The 23,777-nt window shown below is 41.4% G+C and overlaps 1 protein-coding gene across 4 annotated transcripts in view; it reads left to right on the top strand.

The window, feature by feature from the left end:
• The window catches only part of HYCC1 (hyccin PI4KA lipid kinase complex subunit 1), a 115,877-nt gene that overhangs the window by 62,116 nt on the left and 29,984 nt on the right, over window positions 1-23,777 (top strand). For all 4 annotated transcript variants that reach the window (XM_075558311.1, XM_075558313.1, XM_075558310.1 and 1 more), the window contains exons 2-4: window positions 6,461-6,538; window positions 21,422-21,523; window positions 21,993-22,172. In XM_075558311.1, coding sequence (XP_075414426.1) covers window positions 6,488-6,538; window positions 21,422-21,523; window positions 21,993-22,172 — 333 coding nt within the window. In that variant the 5' untranslated portion in view covers window positions 6,461-6,487. The remainder of the gene's footprint in view (window positions 1-6,460; window positions 6,539-21,421; window positions 21,524-21,992; window positions 22,173-23,777) is intronic.

A 23,777-nucleotide genomic window follows, 5' to 3' on the forward strand; every position in this document is an offset into this window, starting at 1 on the left:
TGTGACCTCCTCCCTGGGAGATGGATGGCAGAGAAGGGGGGGAAGGGAGACTCCGGTAGGGCAAGATATGACAAAATAACAATCTATAAATTATCAAGGGCTCATGAGGGAGGGGGGAGTGGGAAGGGAGAGGAAAAAATAAGAGGACCTGATGCAAAGGACTTAAGAGGAGAGCAAATGCTTTGAAAATGATTAGGGCAAAGAATGTACTGATGTGCTTTATGCAATTGATATATGTATAGGTATGGATTGTGATAAGAGTTGTATGAGCCCCTAATAAAATGTAAAAAATTAAAAAGAAAAAAAATTTCCATGAACTCTCTGAATCTCCTCATACATTGTTGGTGAAAATGTAAAATGGTACAGCCTGGAAGATAGACCAGAGAATGATTTGGCTATGAGTTTAATTCTATGACCCAACAATCAGAATCCCTCTGTACCATTTTTGTAACTTTCTCTAAATCTATGATTACTTTAAAATAATAAAAATAAAATAAAATCGCACATCTAAATCCTGATGTTCTAGGAGAACAAACTGTCGTGAATTCATGAAAAAAGACTTATCATAGTTGTCCTATGCAGACATTAACTATAGGAATTCTTCATCCTTGAATAGTTTGGCCTGGGGACTGGCACACACACAACAGAGGAATTATCCTGATTGAAGATATCAAATCATCCTGATTTGAAGATAACTTGAATTTCATTTTCACTTTATTTTTCCCTCTTGGGTTTTAGTTCTTAGCATACTTACACCTGGTGTTCAGAGAATCATAAAGATGCCAGTTTTCTTATCTGAATTCAGGTATCATCCAGTGGAGTATCTTTTGGGGGGTATTGGAGCGGTATAGTGAGGCCGCTCTACTCTGTCTTATAGGATTGCTGTACTTATAATAGACACAGTGGCGATGAGTATGGTTTTTTTAGTTTTTTGGTTTTGATAAGGTAGCAAAATGATATTTAAAGGCTGTTTTAGAAATATCTTCCATATTTGAAATAGAGTAACTTGTTTATAAAATCAGTATCAGAATCAGAATATTCTATACAGTAACAGAATGGCAAATGTGAGGAGATACAACTCAAAGCCATTTAGAGCCCAGCTCAATTAATTTTCATTGCAATTATTGACTTTCCCTTTCATTTTTTCTTAATTCCCTTCCCACCTCCTTGACACCTGTCACTTCTCTGTAAAGAATTAGAGAAAAACCTTGGGTGATATGCTTTGGAACTGAGCTTTCCATTTGTTGGTTCAGGTTGAAGTTCAGGATTCTGAGCTATTTTGGAAACTTGTTGAACCTGTTTCACCAATTTGTGTCAGCTTCATGGCATTAGCAGTAGCTATATATGTGTATAAATGAAGATAGATTTGCTCTTTTACAAAAAGAGATTACAATTCTCTGCAAATAGGGGCCATCCATTAATTTAACAAGCCTTTCTTGAACCTCTCCTGTGTGCAAGGCATTAGATTAAGGTGCGAGCAAAATTGGACTGGACTTCTGCTCTTACGCACTCAGCCTAGTGGGTATATTGTTCATCTGTGTTGCAGTTACAGACAATCCCCCAAAACCAGCATGCTTGTAGCCATAATTTGCCCCTCTCGCCCCTCCGCACCTCACACTTACAATGCGTGCCTGTAGGTGACTATAGATTTGATGTGGCTGTCCACACGGCTGCCTCTCTAGGCAGAAGCAGAAGCCTTGATCTGGAAATTTCGGTTCTTCTCTACTCAGAATTCCAAGTGCAGGGACTTCTTTCTTTTCCTAGAGCAGCCTGATGATTGATTCTCCAGGGCCTTTTCCTATAGGCCACACTCTGCCTGGAACATCCTACACTGCACCTTCTAATCAACTCCTTCGTGTGACCCATTCAACTCTCACTCATTTAAATCTCCACTCAAATGCCAGTTACTTGGGGGAACTTTCCTGGCCTCCACTAATTCAAAATTCAGCTGATTGTTAGAATCAAAAGCAGTAGTCTTAGAGGAGAATAGCAGCAGCATGTCTTTTTGTTATGTGTGACCCTCAATGTCAGGTACATATAAAACATTTTAGGACTGCAAAGAGGGAAAAAAGACCAATACTCAAAGAAAATGAGCAATTAATGAATATTAACCCGACTATAACACAGGGGAAAGATGAGACTATCTGTTACCATAAAGATTTAGCCTCAAACAGATTTACTGGGTCCCGCTTGTGATATTCGGAATTGGCTTGATGTTGGTGGGTTACAGTGTTCAAGGTTATGATCATAGGATTGAGTTTCTGAAGCAGGGAGGAAGACAATATCAATGGAGGAGAGTTCTAGGAATTAAGAGGTCATAGTCTGAGGGAAAAAAACACTACTAAGAAATAAAATAGGAGTGGTTTGAATGAGTGACAGTGAGCTAGGACTGAGTTCATCTGGAAAGGAAAGTTCATGGTAGCATGGTGGAATGCTGACCTCCTTGCCAGCATTTCGAAACCACCAGCCCACCCCATGGGAGAATAGACGGGCTTCCTGCTCCTTCAAGGGTTACAGTGTCTGAAGCCCACAAGGGTAGTCCCTCCTGAGTCTAGAGGGTTGCTATGAGTCAGAAATTTCTCAATGGCAGTGAGATGGGGGTGGGGGTAGACTTAATTGAAAGATGACCAAATCTACCCCCCCCCCACCAAAAAAAGCCCACAAAAGACAGCTTCACTGTCATCGAGTTGATGCTGGCTCATAGTGACCCTATAAGACAGGGTAACACTGTTTCCGAGAGTAGAAAGTCCCGTCTTTCTTCGTCAGAGCGCCTGATGGCTTCCAACTGCTTATCTTTCGATGCCAGTTCCACAAGTAACCAACACACCACAAGGGCTCTCGTGAGTGATAACAGGGACAGGAAACTCAAAGCAAGTTTGGGCTGATGGCCAGAGAAGAGAGAGAGAATAACCGGGCTGGATGATAGGGAGGAAGAGAACATTCACGCTACCTCTAAGCCCAGTGATTCTCCTGGGGTTTAGTGAGGAAAGCAGTCACTCTTTGAGAAGGCTGTAGGAGAAGCAATATGTGCAGAGAAGAACCAGATTTTGGGTCAGAACAAGAAGGAAGCCACGTTCAGAAAACTGTTGTGGAGAGGATGTTGCTGTTAATGCACTGTCAGTGGGCAGAGTGGGAGGGTTTCCTTCTTCCAGCGTTAGGTGGGATGGTGCCATGAATTAAATTATGCCCCGCTCCCCCCCCCCATATGTGGGTCAACTTGACTGTGCCATGATTCTTAATGGCTTGGCAGTTATGTAATGATGTGATCACCCCATGATGTGACCAGCCAGTCAGTTGTAAGGGGGTTAAAGTGCGTTGCTCAGGTCACAGCCCTGATCTGATGGTGTATGGGGAGTTTCTCCGAGATGGGGCTTGAATCACACTTTATCTTGCAAGAAGTGAAAGAAGAAAGGCGTAAGCAGTGAAGGAGGGACCTCAGTACCAATAAGAAAGAAGAGCTGGGAGTGGAGTGCATCCTTTGGACCCAGGGTCCCTAAACGGAGAACCTATTAGACCCAGGGAAGACTGATGCTAAGACACACATGGACATCTCCCAAGGAGCCTCAGGCCCACAGAGGTTGAAAGGAACCAAGACTTTCCCTACAGCAAAATCTCACAGCAAAATCTCGCGCCTTGAGCTGGACATCTGAATTAGAATTTTAGCCTCCTAAATAGTGAGTAAATAAATTTCATCAGTTAAAGCCACCCACTAGTAGTATTTCTGTTTTAACAGCACCAGATAGCTAATACTATCTATCTGGTGGGGGCAAAATCAAAATGTAGGATGGACAAAGAGTCATGAAGATGAATGCGAAGGAGGTGAAGGAAACGGGAGTCTGTCGTTTTTGTAGTGGCTGACACAAGCAAGGATAAATATGGGCATAATGAATTTAATCATGGTGGATGTAAGGTAGGTAGTGGTAGTGAGGCTGTGAAGATTCTAGTAGAAAGGAATTTCTGGACTCATTTTTGGACCCCCCCCCCACCCCAGAATAAGACAAAGAAGTATGGGGCATGATCGTTTTACTCTGAGCTTGCATGTGAGTGAGTATTCGTGTGAACTCACCTATATAGGTGAAGGCTCCTGTTTGATCTCTGAGGATGTAAAATAAGAGGCCTGGGTTGTGTGGTGCTACTAATGTAGAATGCACATATTTTAAAAAGTGCACTTTATAAGGGTCCACGTTAGTATATTTTCACAAAATGCACAAACATTTGTAGCCAGCACCTAGATCAAGAAGACGTTTGCATATGACATGAGCTATGGTTCTTGTTTTTCTTTTCTAAGTAACTATGCAGTTGACTTAGTTCCATTATTAAAAACACCAACCTTTCCCCGTCATATGGTGGTGTCACTTTGGTCAGAAATCAGATAACTGTGCCCGTGTGGGCTTGTTTGGCCTCTCAATTCTGCCCTACTGGCCAGTTTTTCTATCTGTGTTATTCTTGATCCTTTGTGTGTCTTCGTAATGAGATCCGTTTGTCAAGGTACAGGAATTTTATTTTTCATAGATAGAATGTTTTCCTGATTCTTTGTAATCTTTTAACAGTAATCTTGATTTTAAATCGGGAGTTGTTTTGAATTGTGAAGAAAAGCCTTACTCCTCACTTCTTTATCACTAGATGGAGCATGGTTCTTTTTTGGTGTAATCCCACCCCCCCCCCTAATTTATCAGCCTAGATAGTGGATAAATAAAAAAGAAAGTGCATGTTATTTTTACTTTGCTTCACAACCATGTACATTATAACAGGATGAAAGAAAGAAAGTATAAGAGATAAAGTTAATTTAGACCTGCTCTCTTGTATACAGAGTTTGGGCAGGAACTCGGGGTGTCATTAGAAACAAAGCAGAGGACCAGTGAGGAGGTTCACTGCCCCATAAGACAAAAGCACATCAGTTGCTCTAAGAGTTTTTCCTGGCACTGAACACTAAGCATGTGGACTTCCTTCTGTTGAATTTTGGAGGGGTTAACATGTGATCTGACAGAGCTTTCAGGATCATTTTGCACATAAAGTCAAAGACAAGTTCATTCAAATGGACAGTTCTGTAAGATCAACAATCTGGTAAAAACATGATCTTTTGAGAGTCTGATTTGATCCAAGAATCAAATTTAGAATAAAAAAGAATGGGATGTTTTTTACTCTGAAGTGTAAGATGCATACCTCATGTAACCCATCATAGTGAACATATATATCTATAGACAGGCCTCAAAAATTTCATGGCAAATTCCACTTTCTTTTCATTCCATTTCTGTGGATTTTGAACCCCTTATAAAATGAGTATATTTCTGTAAATATATGCGTCTAGTTTTTTTTATTGACTATGTTTTCATGAAACATCAGAAGGCATTCTGTGACAAGAGCCTCTGGCGTTCATTAAGGCATGCCTTTATAGGTCCCGTAGATAGGCATACAACTGGACAGAGGTGTTACAGGGTTTAACTGTAGTACGGCATAGTAATACTCCTCTACTCTCACGTCCTGCAATCAGTGCTTTAATTTTTACTCAACCCTCCCAGAAGCCTCTAGGAGATAGGTACGACAGTTATTCCTATTTCAGAGGAGAAAGCAAGGCAAGGAACTTGCCCAAGGTGATGTAAATGGGATTCTGGTTTTGGCAATTCTGCCTCCATTCTTATTACACTGCAATACTGACGATAACTAAGAAGCCTAATACAGGATTTGCACCAGAATTAGGAGGCTAGGAAATTGAGGCAGAGGTAAGTTTTCAATCAGAAAACAATTTCTAAATTCAGTCCCATACAGATAAATGTTGGATGTAGAAAACAAGTTTGTACTTTACTAAAAATTCCCCACAAGATAAAATTCTTAGCATTTCCTTTAGCTGCGTGTCTTCTTATTTTTACTAAAGTAACGCAGTCTTCTGAATACCTAGTGTTGAATATGGTCACTGTCTTGGATATTGTCACTTGCACTCTCTTTTTTTAAAATGTATATTAAGCTTTCGAAGAATGAAGTAGCTTGCTACTGTCACAAAAAAACAAACAAATGTATAAGCAAATTACATTACCTTAATGCCTCACACAAAGTCAATTTTGGGTGCATGTCTTTTTATATATTCATGATTTTGAAATAATTTCTATAATTTTCTTAAACTGGCACCATCTTTTTGCAGTGACTTAATTGAAAATTATGGGGGAAATGCCCCAAAATTTTGCAGCTAGTATTCCAGAAAGCTGAATGACAATTATAGAGCCAATTTCATCATGTTTTTATATTTATACTTTTGTTAGAATACTTACATTTAAAAAATTCTTGCATTTGAAGGCTCGTTTATGGACAATGACTTTAAAATAAACCCACCTGTGTAATTTGTGTTTGCAGTTGCTTTCATTGTATAAATGGGGAAGTAGCTTTATATGATGGCCTGAATCACTGAAAACATGCTCAAAAAAGAAGAACATGATCCAAATTTTAACTTTTTAATGTTAATTTTCAGGTGGAAAGTTAGAACAGATGTGGAAAGATGTTCACTTCAGAAAAAGGAGTTGTGGAGGAATGGTTGTCAGAATTTAAGGTAAGATTTACCATTCTAATACTGTAGAGTATATACAGTCCAAGGAAGCTTGGGCTTGACTTTAAAAACAAGTTTTATTGAACCGTAATTCATATACCGTTCAATTCACCCCGTTATAGTGTATTATCTCAAACTCACCCCTAGCAAATTTAAAGAAGCGTATACTCCTTTGGAAGCCCCCTAGTGTGAGAAGTGTGAGAAGAAGCAGGTGACTGCGACCCCCAGGTTATGTGTGGAATTGACTTCACTGGACTTTGGTCTGGATCTCTTGCTGTGCGTGTGGACAGTGGACAGTGGCCTAGGACTACCATATTTTCACTATTTTAATGCCCTATTGCACAGGCTCGTTTGGGTCAGTAAGGTGGCTCAGTTAGAAGATTCTGAATGGATGGGGCTGGACAAAATTAAGGGATAGTTCTAGCCCAAATTTTTTATTCCTGTGACTCCTGATCATGAAGTTTGTACAATTATGTGTGAAAATAAGGCCCAAGATACAAGAGGAAACTGCACTGAGATTTTAACACTCCCAGGGAAGGTTCATGAAAGAAGAAAACGGAAGCTTCAAAGATGATACACGTCTTATAGAGCCTCTGGAACAGCCAGCCAATTATAGAAAATTGGGCTAATATTTTCCTCTGGTCTCTTCATTGTTCATCATGTCTAGTCTCACCTCTCCCCAAATTGGAAGAAATGTTTCAACACTGCATCTTTGATGGTAATTGAAGAGTGACGTATCATCATCTGGAGATTTTCAACAGCTTTTTGTAGTCTTGCAGTAAAGGGAGAAGAGGAAAGCAAGTAAACTCTTCAAGCCACTTAGAATACGTATCCTAGAAGAGATGATGTATAACTGACATCCTATTAAGATTTAAGGAACATACTTATGCTTCCGCATTATGAGGTTTTATTGGGGAAGTTAACAGGTTACCACTGATCAGGATCAGTATAGGTACAGTCTTTGGTTCACACAGCACCCCGCTTCAGCCAGCAGCCGAGTCTATCTCTCTGGTCCTCAGCCTCTCACCACATGGTCTCTTGGCTTCTGCCTCTGCATGCCAGGAAACCAGCCATCCACTCAACCTCACCGTTTCATGCTCTCAGGTCTCAGGGTGCATCCCCTCTACTCTCTCTTAGCCTGGCTCCTTTGCTTTGTGCCATGGTCTCCTGGGAGTGGCCTCTAGTGCCTCTGGGCTCAGCTTCTGCCCCTCTACTGGTTCTTCCTTGATGGTCCCAGGATTTTCTCTGTTCCTGCTTCTGAGATGGCTGCCCTCTTACACATAACAACTAAATCTGATCAATCCCTTCTACTGGTGTTTCACGTGCTCTGTTTGCATGGTCCCACCCAATCATTTCGTGGAGTTAGAGACATGGATAAAAACTGACTGCCAACTTATAACAACCCGATAGGACAGGGTAGAAGTACCCTGGTAAGTTTCAGAGACTGTTACTCTTTGCTGAAGTAGAAAGCCTTTTTCCAGTGGAGTGACTGGTGGTTTCACACGGCTGGCCTTGCGTTAGCAGCCCAATGCCCAACATGTAACCATTACTCTGCCAGAGCTCCTTAAGGACATGGATAGAGGGGAGCCATGTGTTAGGCTGGCAACACTCAAAAATGAATAAGAAAGAGTTTTATATCGAGAAGTAATGATGTACCAAGAAAACGTTCTAGCCCAGTTCAACTCAAGTCCATTAAGTCCGATGCTAATCCATAAGTCCCTCTTCAGACTCACTAAGCTACATGCAGTGATGCAGAATGCAGGAAGATCACAGGCTGGTGGGTGCAAAGTCATGTGGATCCAAGGTTGGTGGAAACATGGCTGGGCTGTGGCAGCTCTTGGGGTGGGGAGTGAACAGGAAGGGAAAGCCCGAGAGAGAAGGGGTTTCCAGGGCCCTCTTTATGAGAAGACCATGCCCACAAGGAGGCACCATTAGGGTGTGGCCTGATTGACACGTTGGATACCACCCTGACACTTTCATACATCAAGTTGACATGAATTTATCTAACTACCACACACCTTATTAAGAAATTTCACTTCACCACACTAAAATATAAAAGATAATGGGAGTGAAGTTTCTCCCTGTCTGAGAAGGACCCCTGGTGGTGAAGTGGGCTACAGACAGAGCTGCTAACCACAGGTCAGTAGTTCAACTCCACCAGTCAGTTTCCTCTAGAGCAGTTCTCAACCTGTGGCTCGTGACTCCTTTGGGGTGGTCGAACGACCCTTTCATAAGGGTTGCCTAAGACTATTGGAAAATGCATAAATATTTCACAATATATAATTACTTATTGTTTTGTGATTAATCACTATGCTTTAATTATGTTCAGTTTGTAACAATGTAAATACATCCTGCATATCAGATATTTACATTATGATTCATAACAGTAGAAAAATATAGTTATGAAGTAGCAACTAAAATAATTTTATGGTTGGGGGTCATCACATGAGGAACTGCATTTTTTAATCGTTTTATTAGGAGTTCATATAACTCTTATCACAATCTATAAATAATCAAATGTGTAAAGCACATTTGTACATTCATTGCCCTCATCATTCTCAAACCATTTGCTCTCCACTTAAGCCCCTGGCATCAGCTCCTCATTTTCCCCCTCTCTCCCCACTCCCCCCTCCCTCAGGAACCCTTGATAATTTATAAATTTTTATTTTGTCATATATTTCCCTCTCTAGCATCTCCCTTCACCCACTTTTCTGTTGTCCATCACCAGGGAGGAGGTCACATGTAGATCCTTGTAATCGGTTCCCCCTTTTCCAACTCACCCTCCCTTTACCCTCCTAGGATCGCCACTCACAGCACTGGTCCTGAAGGGATCATCCACCCTGCATTCCCTGTGTTTCCAGTAGAGGAACTCTATGAAAGGGTCATGACATGAAGGTTGAAAGAAAGAGGTGCTCTAGAGAGAGATGTGATCATTGCCTCCGACAAAGTCTTGGAAATGCAAAGGGTCGTTCTACTCCATCCTCTAGGGCTCCTGTAAGTTGGAATCAACTGGATGAAGTGAAAGACAAGAATTATAGAGAGTGAGGAAAGTCAAGGAAGAACCAGTGCTGAGGAACTGGACCAGAATCGGAAGAATCAGTATTAACTCCCGGGTTTTACATATATGTATACACATTTGATCATATGTGTATGCAGATATGATCACATGCTATACTATTTCCTGTAAACAGTGCAACCACTCACACATTACTCTGTTCACACATTAATCTTTATGAGCTGTGTTATATGCATGCCCTTATAACTTGGGTGTGTTAAATGTGGAAAAATACAGCATGTATATGATGTATTCATATTTATGTATATGTCCACACATGCATACATACATGTCTTCCCTAGCCTTGTTCACTAGCCAGACTCAGTGATACCACAGTAGCAGTGAGTACACCAAGCACCTGGAGCAGGATTTAAAAAAAAAATCAGGATAAGATTAAAAGGAAAATATTAGTTAAGTATACTTTTTTATCACTATAACATATATTACCTGGGTAATAATATATATATTTTAAGTTTTTTCAAAAGAATCATTTTATTGGGGGCTTGTACAAGTCTTATCACAATCCATACACACACCCATTGTATCAAGTACATTTGTGCATTTGTTGCCATCATCATCCTCAAAACATTTGCTTTCTACTTGAGCCCTTGGTATCATAGTTTTAAGTTTCCAAAGGGTGAGCAAACTTTTTCAATCAGGAGGGAGGGAAGAGGAGAGTGAAATCATGAGTGTTCCCCCACCAACAGTAAAAGAAAAGACATTTATTTTGGCTTCTTCTCCTAATTAAAGTCACCCAAATTATAAATCCATTTAAGTATTTAGGTCTGTATATAGCCAAAACTCCAAACCAAACTCATTGTCATTGAGTCAATGCTGACTCATAGTGACCCTACATATCAAACACACCTGAATTAAACAAACATTACATAATTCAGAGTGACACTAAATGTAATTCCAGGAGTGCCCACCAAATTAACTAGCATATAAAAATAATCTCTATAAAGTCTGGTTATGAAAGTAAAAGGTAAAGTTTCTTTTTTTTCAGGAGGGGGGGTATTATTTTTACACTTTAACTTGATAGACTCTCCTGAAAGTTATAGCTAATGTTACTTTGAACCATGTAGTGTGAGTTTATTTCAGCTGCATTTGATAAAGAGATTAAAGTTAATAGGTAAAATTAGCAGTCTCTTGAGTTCATAGAAGTTGAAAGCTTCCTGTGAATAAATCTATTAAGTAATTTCTAAATTAGAGTAATTTGTGTTTTGAAATGATTTGTGTGTTAAATTGCACTACAAAATATTTAAGAGGAGGGGTTCTGGTTGTAGACATAGTTTTAGAGAAGCTTGGTTGTTTAATTGAATAACCCTGGGGCTAGTAAAGCCAAACTCAGGTGCAGTAAGTGGTGCAAAGTACACTGGGCTGGAAGCCAGGACCTCTTTGATCTCATATGCCTATCAAGTCACATAGTATTTCTGCATCTTAATAGCCTCTTCCAAAAAAGTTTAATTACATCTTCATCGACTCTTGTAGCTTTATGGCCATCCATGGCTGTAGTCTGAACTCCTGGTCTCAGCCTCATTGATTAGTCTCTCATATGCTCAGCTGCCACACATTTTGCACTGTGAACTTTTTTAACTTTTGGACAAACTGTTCAGTGTCTGCCCTAGTGATATGGTCCTTATTCTTATTCTCTGTATATACCAACAAAGTGATTAGACTAGGACTTTCTGTTTTGAGATTTCATGAATAATTCAATCTCTATCTTTTCCAAGATTTATTTGCGAAATACTATCTTTCAAACTACATTGTGTGTTTGTTTGTTTGTTTTTTTAAAATACTGGGTATGGCTTTTTTCCTAGCAGATCTTGAGACTCCTAATTTTTTTTGAATTTCTGGTAGTCACTGGATTTCAAGACATGACTCAAAATCCAGACTTCTGTGTAATGTTGTTGGACAGGGCTGTTTTGTTTCCTGGTTCTCCATCCATCTGTCCATCCTCATTAGTTCTCTCTCACCCAACTCATATTACCCCCTTGCATTTTTTTAAACCATCTGCTGAGTGATGCTTGAGTATAAAGCATCTGTCTTTTGCTTCACATTTTGCCAAGACTGATTCCCCAACATAATTTCTCATGATTATCACTCTTGTCTGCAGCTCCTTCTGCCTTCCGAAACCCAGGCAAGTTTTACTGGTACCTTTGAACTAGTGCAATGGCAAGATAAAACATAAATGTTTGCTCCCACACCATGGTAACTCATCAGCCCTTTTAGAATGGAAGCTTCGCAGTGTACGTAAACTTAGCCGTCACAGGCTTCTCAGTGTTCTCTTCTACAGAGAAAAGTCACGTTTCCCACGTTCATAAAATGGCGTAAGGACATAATTGCAAATGAAAGGTGTTCGTTAGCGGTACTACTTTTGAAGACGTCTTTCCTCTCATTTGGCAGCAGCAGCCTGAGTTCAGAGTTTGTTTCCCCGAGCGAGTCTTTTCAGCTGAGAGGTGGCCTTTTGCCTTTGGTTGTTTCCCAGGAAATATTTTCCTTCATGAGGGTTAGCTGAGACATAAGCTGAAATTTTAAACTCGTGCTTTCATTGGATGCTGCAATTTTATTCGTGTTAGTGTTTTTACAATACGATGATAATCTTTTTAGTGACGAATAATTCCTTTTCACGTATTCAAAAATTTTAGAGGTGTAGTTGTCTATATGCAGATACATAAACTGTGTATATCAAGTTAGCATTCATTTCCATTCAGGGATTAGAAATCTGTTGTGTGTTTATGGAACTATTACTTCCTTGTATAAAACTTCCCAGTATCAGGTTACTTTTGATTAAATGACAGAAGTGGAATGTCGCCTCGAGATCCTCGGTTACGTGCTTTTGAAATATCGAAGCCTGCCATAATCTCTTCTTCGTGTCAGCAGCTGAAGCAAAGCCTCCCCTCCTCCTTCTCTTGAGATCGGTGGATGGCTCTCACAGAGTTCACGGGGAAACAAAAGTAGCATTAAACAACAACAAAAAACAACCATGCACATATGTCCCACGGTAAAAATGTGACCCAGTTATAAAGAATCTACTGAACTGTATAAACAGTGACAGTTTCAATTTTTTATTCTGTCCGTTATAATAAGTTCCCTTAACAAAATCAAGTATGAGGCCTTGTGCTAAGTGTTGTAGGTGGAGAGATCATTCTTGCCCTTATGGAACTTACAATAGCTTAAAAACGGATTCTTATGAAATTATTATTGTGAAAAGTTAAGCAGTTTCATATGTACAAATAAACACACACACTAACTTTAACCCAAGGAGCCCTGGTAGCACAATGATAAAGTGCTTGACTGCTGACCCCAAAGTCGATGGTTCAAACCCACCAGCTGCTTCTGTAAAAATGTTAACCTTGGGGGGAAAACATACAGCCTTGGAAACCCAACGTATGGGTTATTCTGCTGGGTCTCATTCGATAGCTTTGGTTTGGAATCAACTCAATGGGTTTTTGTTGTTTGGTTGTTATTGTTGTTTGGCTTTTGACCATAACCCAATAAAATCATGTAATAGTAGAATTTGGAACATGGAAGACATACTATATCTTTTGAAATGACTGTCTGGGATATTTCAGGTATGATGTCTATAAGCTTTTCTTTTAAAAAATCATTTTATTGGGGGCTCTTACAGCTCTTATCACAATCCATACACACATCCATTGTGTCAAGCACATTTGTACATATGTTGCCATCATCATTTTCAAAACATTTTCTTTCTACTTGAACCCTTGATATCAGTTCATCATTCCCCCCAATGCCCCCCCTCCATTCCTCCCTCTCTCATGAACCCTCTTTAAAAAAAATTTTTTTTTAAGGGAAGTAATTTGTGTTTCGAAGGAATAATGGCGTGGGAGAGAAATGTTGTCAAGGAGAGAGGGGGCATGCTCAGAAGGACTGGTAGCTTTTATCAGTTATTGTAATGGGTCATCCGTTTCACATTTCCCTCCTACGTACCCTAATCCATCTGATTTGCTACTGGAGTCTCTTTACGCCTCACCCTGTTGCTGGCCTCTCTTTGAATAGCTGGTGTTAGCAGCCTGTGATTAGCAAAAAACAAGGCCCGCTGCAATCACTTGGCTTCTTAGTCAGGCTAACCACGCCTGTTACAGAATGGAACTGGACCTATAGGGCTTTTGGGGCTGTAATCTTTTAAGAAGCAGATTGCCAGGTGTGTCTTCTGCAACACCATAGGGTGGGTTTGAATTTCCAACTTTTAGTAACCAACTTTGAGTGTAAACCATTTGTAGCTCCCCAGGGACCACACTTTAAATGACCTTCTTAACAGGTCAGAGGTTCAAACCCACTAGAACCTCCAAGGAAGAAATGACCCAAAGACCTACTTCTGTAACGATTACAGCCTGGGAAGCTCTATAGGGGGAGGTTCTGCTCTATTCTATGGGGTCATTGTGAGGGGGAGGTTCTGCTCTATTCTATGGGGTCATTGTGAGGGGGAGGTTCTGCTCTATTCTATGGGGTCATTGTGAGGGGGAGGTTCTGCTCTATTCTATGGGGTCATTGTGAGGGGGAGGTTCTGCTCTATTCTATGGGGTCATTGTGAGGGGGAGGTTCTGCTCTATTCTATGGGGTCATTGTGAGGGGGAGGTTCTGCTCTATTCTATGGGGTCATTGTGAGGGGGAAGTTCTGCTCTATGGGGTCATTGTGAGGGGGAGGTTCTGCTCTATGGGGTCATTGTGAGGGGGAGGTTCTGCTCTATGGGGTCATTGTGAGGGGGAGGTTCTGCTCTATTCTATGGGGTCATTGTGAGGGGGAGGTTCTGCTCTATTCTATGGGGTCATTGTGAGGGGGAGGTTCTGCTCTATTCTATGGGGTCATTGTGAGGGGGAGGTTCTGCTCTATTCTATGGGGTCATTGTGAGGGGGAAGTTCTGCTCTATTCTATGGGGTCATTGTGAGGGGGAGGTTCTGCTCTATTCTATGGGGTCATTGTGAGGGGGAGGTTCTGCTCTATTCTATGGGGTCATTGTGAGGGGGAGGTTCTGCTCTATTCTATGGGGTCATTGTGAGGGGGAGGTTCTGCTCTATTCTATGGGGTCATTGTGAGGGGGAGGTTCTGCTCTATTCTATGGGGTCATTGTGAGGGGGAGGTTCTGCTCTATTCTATGGGGTCATTGTGAGGGGGAGGTTCTGCTCTATTCTATGGGGTCATTGTGAGGGGGAGGTTCTGCTCTATTCTATGGGGTCATTGTGAGGGGGAGGTTCTACTCTATTCTATGGGGTCATTGTGAGGGGGAGGTTCTGCTCTATTCTATGGGGTCATTGTGAGGGGAAGGTTCTGCTCTATGGGGTCATTGTGAGAGGGAGGTTCTACTCTATTCTATGGGGTCATTGTGAGGGGGAAGTTCTGCTCTATTCTATGGGGTCATTGTGAGGGGGAGGTTCTGCTCTATTCTATGGGGTCATTGTGAGAGGGAGGTTCTGCTCTATTCTATGGGGTCATTGTGAGGGGGAAGTTCTGCTCTATTCTATGGGGTCATTGTGAGGGGGAAGTTCTGCTCTATTCTATGGGGTCATTGTGAGGGGGAGGTTCTACTCTATTCTATGGGGTCATTGTGAGGGGGAGGTTCTGCTCTATTCTATGGGGTCATTGTGAGAGGGAGGTTCTGCTCTATTCTATGGGGTCATTGTGAGGGGGAAGTTCTACTCTATTCTATGGGGTCATTGTGAGGGGGAGGTTCTGCTCTATTCTATGGGGTCATTGTGAGGGGGAAGTTCTACTCTATTCTATGGGGTCATTGTGAGGGGGAGGTTCTGCTCTATTCTATGGGGTCATTGTGAGGGGGAGGTTCTGCTCTATTCTATGGGGTCATTGTGAGGGGGAGGTTCTGCTCTATTCTATGGGGTCATTGTGAGGGGGAGGTTCTGCTCTATTCTATGGGGTCATTGTGAGGGGGAGGTTCTGCTCTATTCTATGGGGTCATTGTGAGGGGGAGGTTCTGCTCTATTCTATGGGGTCATTGTGAGGGGGAGGTTCTGCTCTATTCTATGGGGTCATTGTGAGGGGGAGGTTCTGCTCTATTCTATGGGGTCATTGTGAGGGGGAGGTTCTGCTCTATTCTATGGGGTCATTGTGAGGGGAAGGTTCTGCTCTATGGGGTCATTGTGAGGGGGAGGTTCTGCTCTATTCTATGGGGTCATTGTGAGAGGGAGGTTCTGCTCTATTCTATGGGGTCATTGTGAGGGGGAAGTTCTACTCTATTCTATGGGGTCATTGTGAGGGGGAGGTTCTGCTCTATTCTATGGGGTCATTGTGAGGGGGAAGTTCTACTCTATTCTATGGGGTCATTGTGAGGGGGAGGTTCTGCTCTATTCTATGGGGTCATTGTGAGGGGGAGGTTCTGCTCTATTCTATGGGGTCATTGTGAGGGGGAGGTTCTGCTCTATTCTATGGGGTCATTGTGAGGGGGAGGTTCTACTCTATTCTATGGGGTCATTGTGAGGGGGAGGTTCTGCTCTATTCTATGGGGTCATTGTGAGGGGGAGGTTCTGCTCTATTCTATGGGGTCATTGTGAGGGGGAGGTTCTGCTCTATTCTATGGGGTCATTGTGAGGGGGAGGTTCTGCTCTATTCTATGGGGTCATTGTGAGGGGGAGGTTCTGCTCTATTCTATGGGGTCATTGTGAGGGGAAGGTTCTGCTCTATGGGGTCATTGTGAGGGGGAGGTTCTGCTCTATGGGGTCATTGTGAGAGGGAGGTTCTACTCTATTCTATGGGGTCATTGTGAGGGGGAAGTTCTGCTCTATAGGGTCATTGTGAGGGGGAGGTTCTACTCTATTCTATAGGGTCGTTGTGAGAAGGGAGTTCTGCTCTATTCTATGGGGTCATTGTGAGGGGGAGGTTCCACTCTACTCTATAGGGTCATTGTGAACTGAGATCAACTTCGCAGCACACAAGAACAGGAATATGAGTTCATTGTTGTAGGGCCATCGAGTCAGTTCTGCACAGCAGGAGGAAGCATCGCCTGGTGCCGCGCCACCTCACAGTTGTTATGTTGGAGCCCATTTTGCTGCAGTTGAGAGTTCTTCCTCTTCTTCACTGCCCCTCTACTCAGATTGATGGACTTCTCCAGGGATGGTCTCTCTAGACAACATGCGAAGTACGCCATGAGACAAATTCTCTTCATCCTTGCTGCTAAGGAGCATTCTGGTTTTACTTCTCCCAAAACAGATTTGTTGTTTCTTTTGGCAGGCAATGGTACTTTCAATATTCTTCACTAACAACATAATTAAAATGCATCAGTCCTTCTTCAGTCTTCCTATTCAATGTACAATTTTTACATGCCACGGCTTAAATTTTTTTTCTATATGTGAAATCCCAAATAGATAAATCTATAGAGATAGTAACTGGATTAATGGTTTCTTGGAGATATGGCAAGAGAGGTTGGAGGAAGATGGGGAGCTAATAACAATTAGTATAAAAAAGGAGAAAGTATTCTAAAATTGATTATGGTGATGACTGTACAACTCTTCTTGATATGATTGAACTATTTAATTGTCTGATATATGAATCATATGCCAATAAAATTGTTTAAAAAAGAAATAATTTTAGTTAATCAGTCATGAGTCCAGGCAATTTTTCAAAGGACTAATCTTCAAACATGAAACAGAACACCAAAGTTAAGAAGATCAGTGAAAGGAATCAGTTTGGGACTAAACTAGCCAATAAGGTCCCACCACCCAATCCTTATAAAACTTGATGTGATACCTCTAGACCATCATCTTCCTCAAATCTCCAGGAGACCACTTCTCTCTCTTGAAGTATATCTCTGCTTTAAAAACTTCTGCTTATCCTTGCAAAAAAGAAGAAGAAAATACTACGACTTGGGTCAGGCACACCTTAGTCCGTAATGTGACATCCTGGCTCTTCAACACTTTGAAGAGGGCTTGTGCAGCAGATTTACTCCGTGCACTACATGGTGTGATCTCTTGACTGCTACTTCCATGAGCACTGATTGTGGATAAAAGCAAGACAGAGTTCTTGACAGCTGCAATCTGTCATGATGTGACTTATTTGGAACAGTTGGAGGATTTGGGTTTTCTTTACACACCGAAGGCTGCAATCCTTGCTCTTCGTGAGCAAGTGCTTCAAGTTCTTCTCACTTTCATCAAGTCAGATTGTGTCATCTGCGTATAACAGGCTTTAGTAAGCCTTTCCCCAATTGTGCTGTCACACTCTTCTTCATATAATCCAACTTCTATACACGTTCAATAAGTACGGTGAGAAGATACAACTCTAATGCACACCTTTCTTCATTTTAAACTGTGAAGTGTTGTCTTGTTCTTTGCACACAATCGCCTCTTGATCCATGCACAAGCCCCGCATGACCACAATGACGTGTTCTGGAATCCCCTTCCTCCGAAGGTTATCTATAGTTTGTTATGATTCACACAGTTGAATAGTTCGCATAGTCGATAAAACACAAATAAACATATTTGTGGTGTTCTCTGCATTGAGCCCAAATCCAGCGGACGTCCCTTATAATGATATCTTTTGTTCCATGTCCTTCTCTGAATCTGACCTGAACCTTTGGCAATTCCCTGTCAATATACTACTGCAACTGTTGTTGAGTGATTTACCGAAAAATTTTACTTACGTGTGGTATCAATGATGTTATTCTATAATTTGCTGATTCTACTGGGACACTTTCTTTGGAATGGACACAAATATGGATCTCTTCTAGTCAATTGGCCAGGTAGCTAGCTGTCTTCCAAATTTCTTAGCAGAGACAAGTAAGCGCTTCCGGTGCTTCCTTAGCTGGTGGAAACATTTCATTTGGCATTCCATCAATTCCTAGAGCCATGTTTTGGGCGAATGCTTCAGTGCAGTTTGGACATCTTCCTTCAGTATCATTGGTGCCTGCCCATAAGCTCCTTCTTGAAATGCTTGAAGGTAGACTAGACCTTTTTGCCACAGTGTCTCTGTGTACTCTTCCCATCTTCTTGTGGTGGTTCCTTCACTTTTCAATATCTTGCTGAGAGAATCTTTCAAGATTTTCTATTTAGTTCTTTCCACGTAAGATATGCTAAACGTGTTCTTCCTTGTGGATTTACTAACTCCAGATCTTTGCACATTTCATTGTAATACTTTACTTTGTCTTCTTGAGCAGCCCTTTGACATTTCCTGTCCTTCTAGTTCACTTCATCATTTTTCCCGTTTGCATTTAGTTCCTTTATGATTAAGAGCAAGTTTCAGCGTCTCTTCTGACATCCACTTTGACCTTTTCTTTCTGTACAATCTTTTTAATGACCTTTTGCCTTCTTCATGTGTGATATTCTTGATGTCAGCCAGCAGCTCTTCAGGTCTTCTCTCAATGTGTTAAGTCTGTTCTTGAGATTTCTCAATATTCAGATGGGATATATACTCAAAGCTATGTGTTGGTGCTCATGGACTTGTTTGCATTTTCTTCAGCTTCAGTCTGAACTTATGTATGAGCAGTTGATAGTCTATTCCACAGTCAGCCCCTGGCTTTGTTCTAGTTGTCAATATTGAGCTTCTCCATTGTCTTCCCATTGATATAGTCAGTTTGATTTTGTGTATTCCATTTGGAGAGTCCACATGTGTAGTCACTGTGCTGTTGAATAAAGGTGTTTGCAGTGAAGGACTCACTGGTCTTGGAAAACTCTATCAGGTGATCTCCAGCTTTGTTTCTATCACCAAGGCCATATTTTTGAACTACAGTTTCTTTTCTCTTTGTTCTCAACTTTTGCATTACAATTGCCATTAGTGATCAATGCATCTTTATTGCATGTTTGGTCAGTTTCAGACCGAAGACATTGATAAATGTCTTCATTAGTAGCTTTAGTAGTTGGTGCATAGAATTTGAATAATAGTTATATTGACTGGGTTTCCTTTTATGTGGATAGATATTATCCTGTCATAGGCAGCATTATATTTTAAGGGAGATCTTCAAATGCCCTTCTTGACAATGAATGCAAAACCATTCCTCTTGAATTTATAGTGTATCAGTCAGTAGTGTGGATATCTCTTTCTCTAGTTCTTAAAAGTCTTTCCACCTGCTCCCCCTCCTCCACACACACACACAAATAGAATAGCCTGACTGGGGTTAGTAGTCAGAATAGGTTATTAAGAAGTTATTTTTTTAAAAAAAGAAGTTATTCTATCACTGGACATCCCCTTGCAGAAGGGTCTCAGGGAGCAGATGAACCAGTCAGGGTGCGATGTAGCAACGATGAAACATCCAACTTTCCTCTAGTTCTTAAATACTTCCTCCCCACCCACTATCATGATCCCAATTCTACCTTACAAATCTGGCTAGACCAGAGGATGTACATTGGTACAGATAGAAACTGGAAACACAGGGAATCCAGGGAAGATGATCCCTTCAGGACTAGTGGTGAGAGTGGTGATACCAGGAGGGTGGAGGGAGGGTGGGGTAGAAAGGGGGAACAGATTACAAGGATCTACATATAACCTCCTCCCTGGGGGACAGACAACAGAAGAGTTGGTGAAAGGAGACGTCAGACAATGCAAGATATGACAAAATAATAACATAAATTATCAAGGGTTCATGAGGCAGGGGGGAGCGGGGAGGGAGGGGGAAAATAAGGAGTTGATGTGGGGAGCTTAAGTGGAGAGCAAATGTTTTGAGAATGGTGAGGGCACTGAATGTACAAATGTGCTTTACACAATTGATGTATGTATGGATTGTGATAAGAGTTATATGAGCCCCTAATAAAATGATTTTAAAAAAAGAAGTTATTCTGACCAGATGATAGTGGTTTTTAGGTTTGAAACATTGTTTTTTAAATTCTTGCTCTCCTGTCTCTATTGTTTTTTGCTGAGCTTCTTCGTATTTTCTGTTGCCTTCTCCCTCATCTACATTAACACTTGTCTACCCCCTAGCTACTGTTTTACGCTCTTTTTCATTCTCACCCCTGGTAATCTTTAAGGACGGTTTCTTTCTGAGTGATAACCTTTTCTTGACTTTTTACAGTAGGAGTCTCAGACAATATTTGTCTTTTTGTGACTATGTTATTTCACTCATCATAATAGCCTCCAGGTTCTTCCCTGGTATGAGGCGTTTTGCAAATCCATTGCTATTCTTTGTCATTGTGTAGTATTCCATTGTGCATGTACCTTAGTTTGCTCATCCATTCTTGCATTGATGCGTGGTTTGTGGGTTGTTTCCATCTTTTTGGTATTGTGAATAGTGCTGCAATGAACGTGTGGTCTGTTTGTCTCAAAGCGCATATTCTCTTGGTTATATTCCAGGTAGTGGGATAGCTGGATCACATCTAGCACCATATCATTTTCCACCGTGGTCGCACCATTTCACAGTTCCACCAGCAATGTAATAATATGCTTTTAAGATGCTGGATCAATACAGCTAATGAGATTTGTAACCTATATAAAACTAAGACAATTCTTCTCCAGTTTTAATTAGGCATTTTGTATTCTCATTTCTAACCCCAAATTGTTATAAAGGTGAAGTGTTGATGTAAATTTATGTTCCTCTAGATAAGAATATGAAATGCGTATGTTTTATTTTACCACTGTTTTTATTGAGATATAATTCACATAACAAAGATCGTACGGTGTTTCCTTCTGTTATGCATGGGGTCACGATGGGTCCTAGCCGACTTGATGGCACCTAACAACAATGACAACAAAAACCCACTGAACGTGTCTGATTAGGTGGGCTTTGGTATCTCCTCAATATTGTGCAGCCATCAATACCATCCAGTCCTGGTCACTCCCAACTCTCTCCTCCCCCAGCCCCTGGCAGCAACTAACAAGCCTGTTCTGATTTATAGCTCATATAAATCGAATGTTTTGTTTTGCATTTGTTTAGACACTACCAGAAACATCTTTACCAAATTATGCCACAAATTTGAAAGACAAGAACGCTTTGGTTTCATCTCTCTATAAAGTTATCCAGGAGCCACAAAGTGAGGTAAGTTCATCTCTACAAGAGAGTGGGGGGGGTCCACCCAGCCGGGCTACCTTGGAAGACAGGCCTCGTGATGGATTTCTGGAAGGTCACATCCTGGAAACCCTGTAGAGCCGTTCTGCTGCACACCCCTGGGGTTGCTGTCGTCAGCATCGACAGTAACCAACCAGCTGTCCACTGGAAGAAGAGTGATACATGAGCTCTAGTGTACCCCCCCACCCCAAGCCAAGACATAGAATTAGTACTGTATTTGAAAAGCCTTCTCTGAATAGCATTATTCTACTGTTTGGCCTTACACTGCAGTTCAAAAGGTTTACTGACTAGCTCAGCGGTGAGTGGTTTTGCTTCCAAAAAACGTGACATATTTATGTATTTCAGTAATTATCAATCAAGTAAGAGCTTTTCCATTTTCTCTAACCATGTCAGTCAAGTAGAGTTCACACTTTGGATTAACATTTTGTATTTCTCCCAGTTGCTAGAGCCTGTCTGTCACCAGCTCTTTGAGTTCTACCGCAGCGGAGAGAAGCCCTTGCTTCGCTTTACCCTGCAGTTCCTCCCAGAACTGATTTGGTGCTACCTGGCAGTCTCGGCCAGCAGAAATGTGCACAGCAGTGGATGCATTGAAGCGCTCCTGCTAGGGGTTTACAACTTGGTTTGTATTCAATGTAGTTTCAAGGGGTTTAGTGAAAAGCAGATGCATTCGCTTGGGTAAGAAATACACTCTCCAAATATTTTGTTCTTCCTCCTACCCTGTGCAGCCCCACCCTGCATCAAGAGTGTACAAGGGTTTTTTCACCAGAACGCTTTTATTTTAATTTTTTTAAGCAATTTATTGGGGCTCATACAATTCTTATCACAATTCATACATATACATACATCAATTGTATAAAGCACATCTGTACAGTCTTTGCCCTAATCATTTTTTTCTCCTCTTTTCTTTTTTTACATTTTATTAGGGACTCATACAACTCCTATCACCATCCATACATATACATACATCAATTGTATAAAGCACATCCATACATTCCCTGCCCCAATCATTCTCAAGGCACTTGCTCTCCACGTAAGCCCCTTGCATCAGGTCCTCTTTTTTTTTTCCCTCCCTCCCCTTTCCCCCCTCCCTCATGTGCCCTTGGTAACTTATACATCGTTATTTGCCAGAACGCTTTTAATATTTACAACTGTTTTTCTTTAGAGCTGCGTTAATATTTACAACTGTTTTCTTTTAATTTTCTAAAACTTCCTATTGTGATTTGAATGTTTACAGAGCAAATTGGGTTTCCATTTAATACTTCATGCGCATTTTGATTTGTGACACTGATTGCCATCCCCACAATGTAACTGCACTCTTTCACTTCCTCCCTGTGGCCTGTTTCCATCTGACCTAGTGTCGTATCCCATCCTGCCTTCTGCGCTTTATCCCTGAGCAAAGGCTGTGCTTTTGAGCATATGTGACTGGCTGTTGTAGGGAGTGTGATTGTTCATCTCACAGACTTGGAGTCCACTTGACTGAAAGTTGAGCCACCAAGTGGTGACAAGCTTTTTAAAAGGGTGACTTAGGGCCTTCTTCCTGGAGGCTCCACTAGTTTCTACTAGACCAGGAAGCCAGGTCTCTCTCTCTCTCTCTTTTTTTTTTTTTTAAATTTTGAGTTTTATTCCACATTTTTCTCCCACACGATCTAGGACTTCCGAGTGTGATCCTTTTCAGAGCAGTCAGCAGTGGTATCTGGGGACTACCTCGGTCTTCTGCTCTGAGGGTTACTGAGCGGGATCCATGGGGTCCACAGTAGACCTTTGTACTCATTGTTTCCATGTGTCTTTGATCTTCTTCACTCTTCTTTGCTCTGGATGGAGAGACCAATAGTTAGACTACTTTTTATTTGTTATCAATACATCAAATGAGTCAGCACATTCTCTCAAAAATAAATGTATTGAGATTGGGGGCATAAAGGCATGCAAATATGTGTTAGGCTGGGTTGACTAGAGAAACAAATTCAAGGACACATATATGTACGAAAGAACTTTATATCAAGAAGTCATGATATATCAAGAGAACATCCCAGGCCAATCCAGATAAGTCCTAAGTCCGATACTAGTCCATAAATCCCTCTTCAGACTCCTGAAACCACAAACAATGATGCAAAATGCAGGAAGATCACAGGCTGGTGGGTGCAATTTCTTGTGGATCCAGTGGTGGTGGCCTCATCTCCAGGGCTCCCACAGGTCTCAGTGTGATTCATCAACAGGAAGGTGGAGG

The sequence above is a fragment of the Tenrec ecaudatus genome, chromosome 9 (genome assembly GCF_050624435.1).
Source record: "Tenrec ecaudatus isolate mTenEca1 chromosome 9, mTenEca1.hap1, whole genome shotgun sequence".
NCBI lineage: Eukaryota > Metazoa > Chordata > Mammalia > Afrosoricida > Tenrecidae > Tenrec > Tenrec ecaudatus.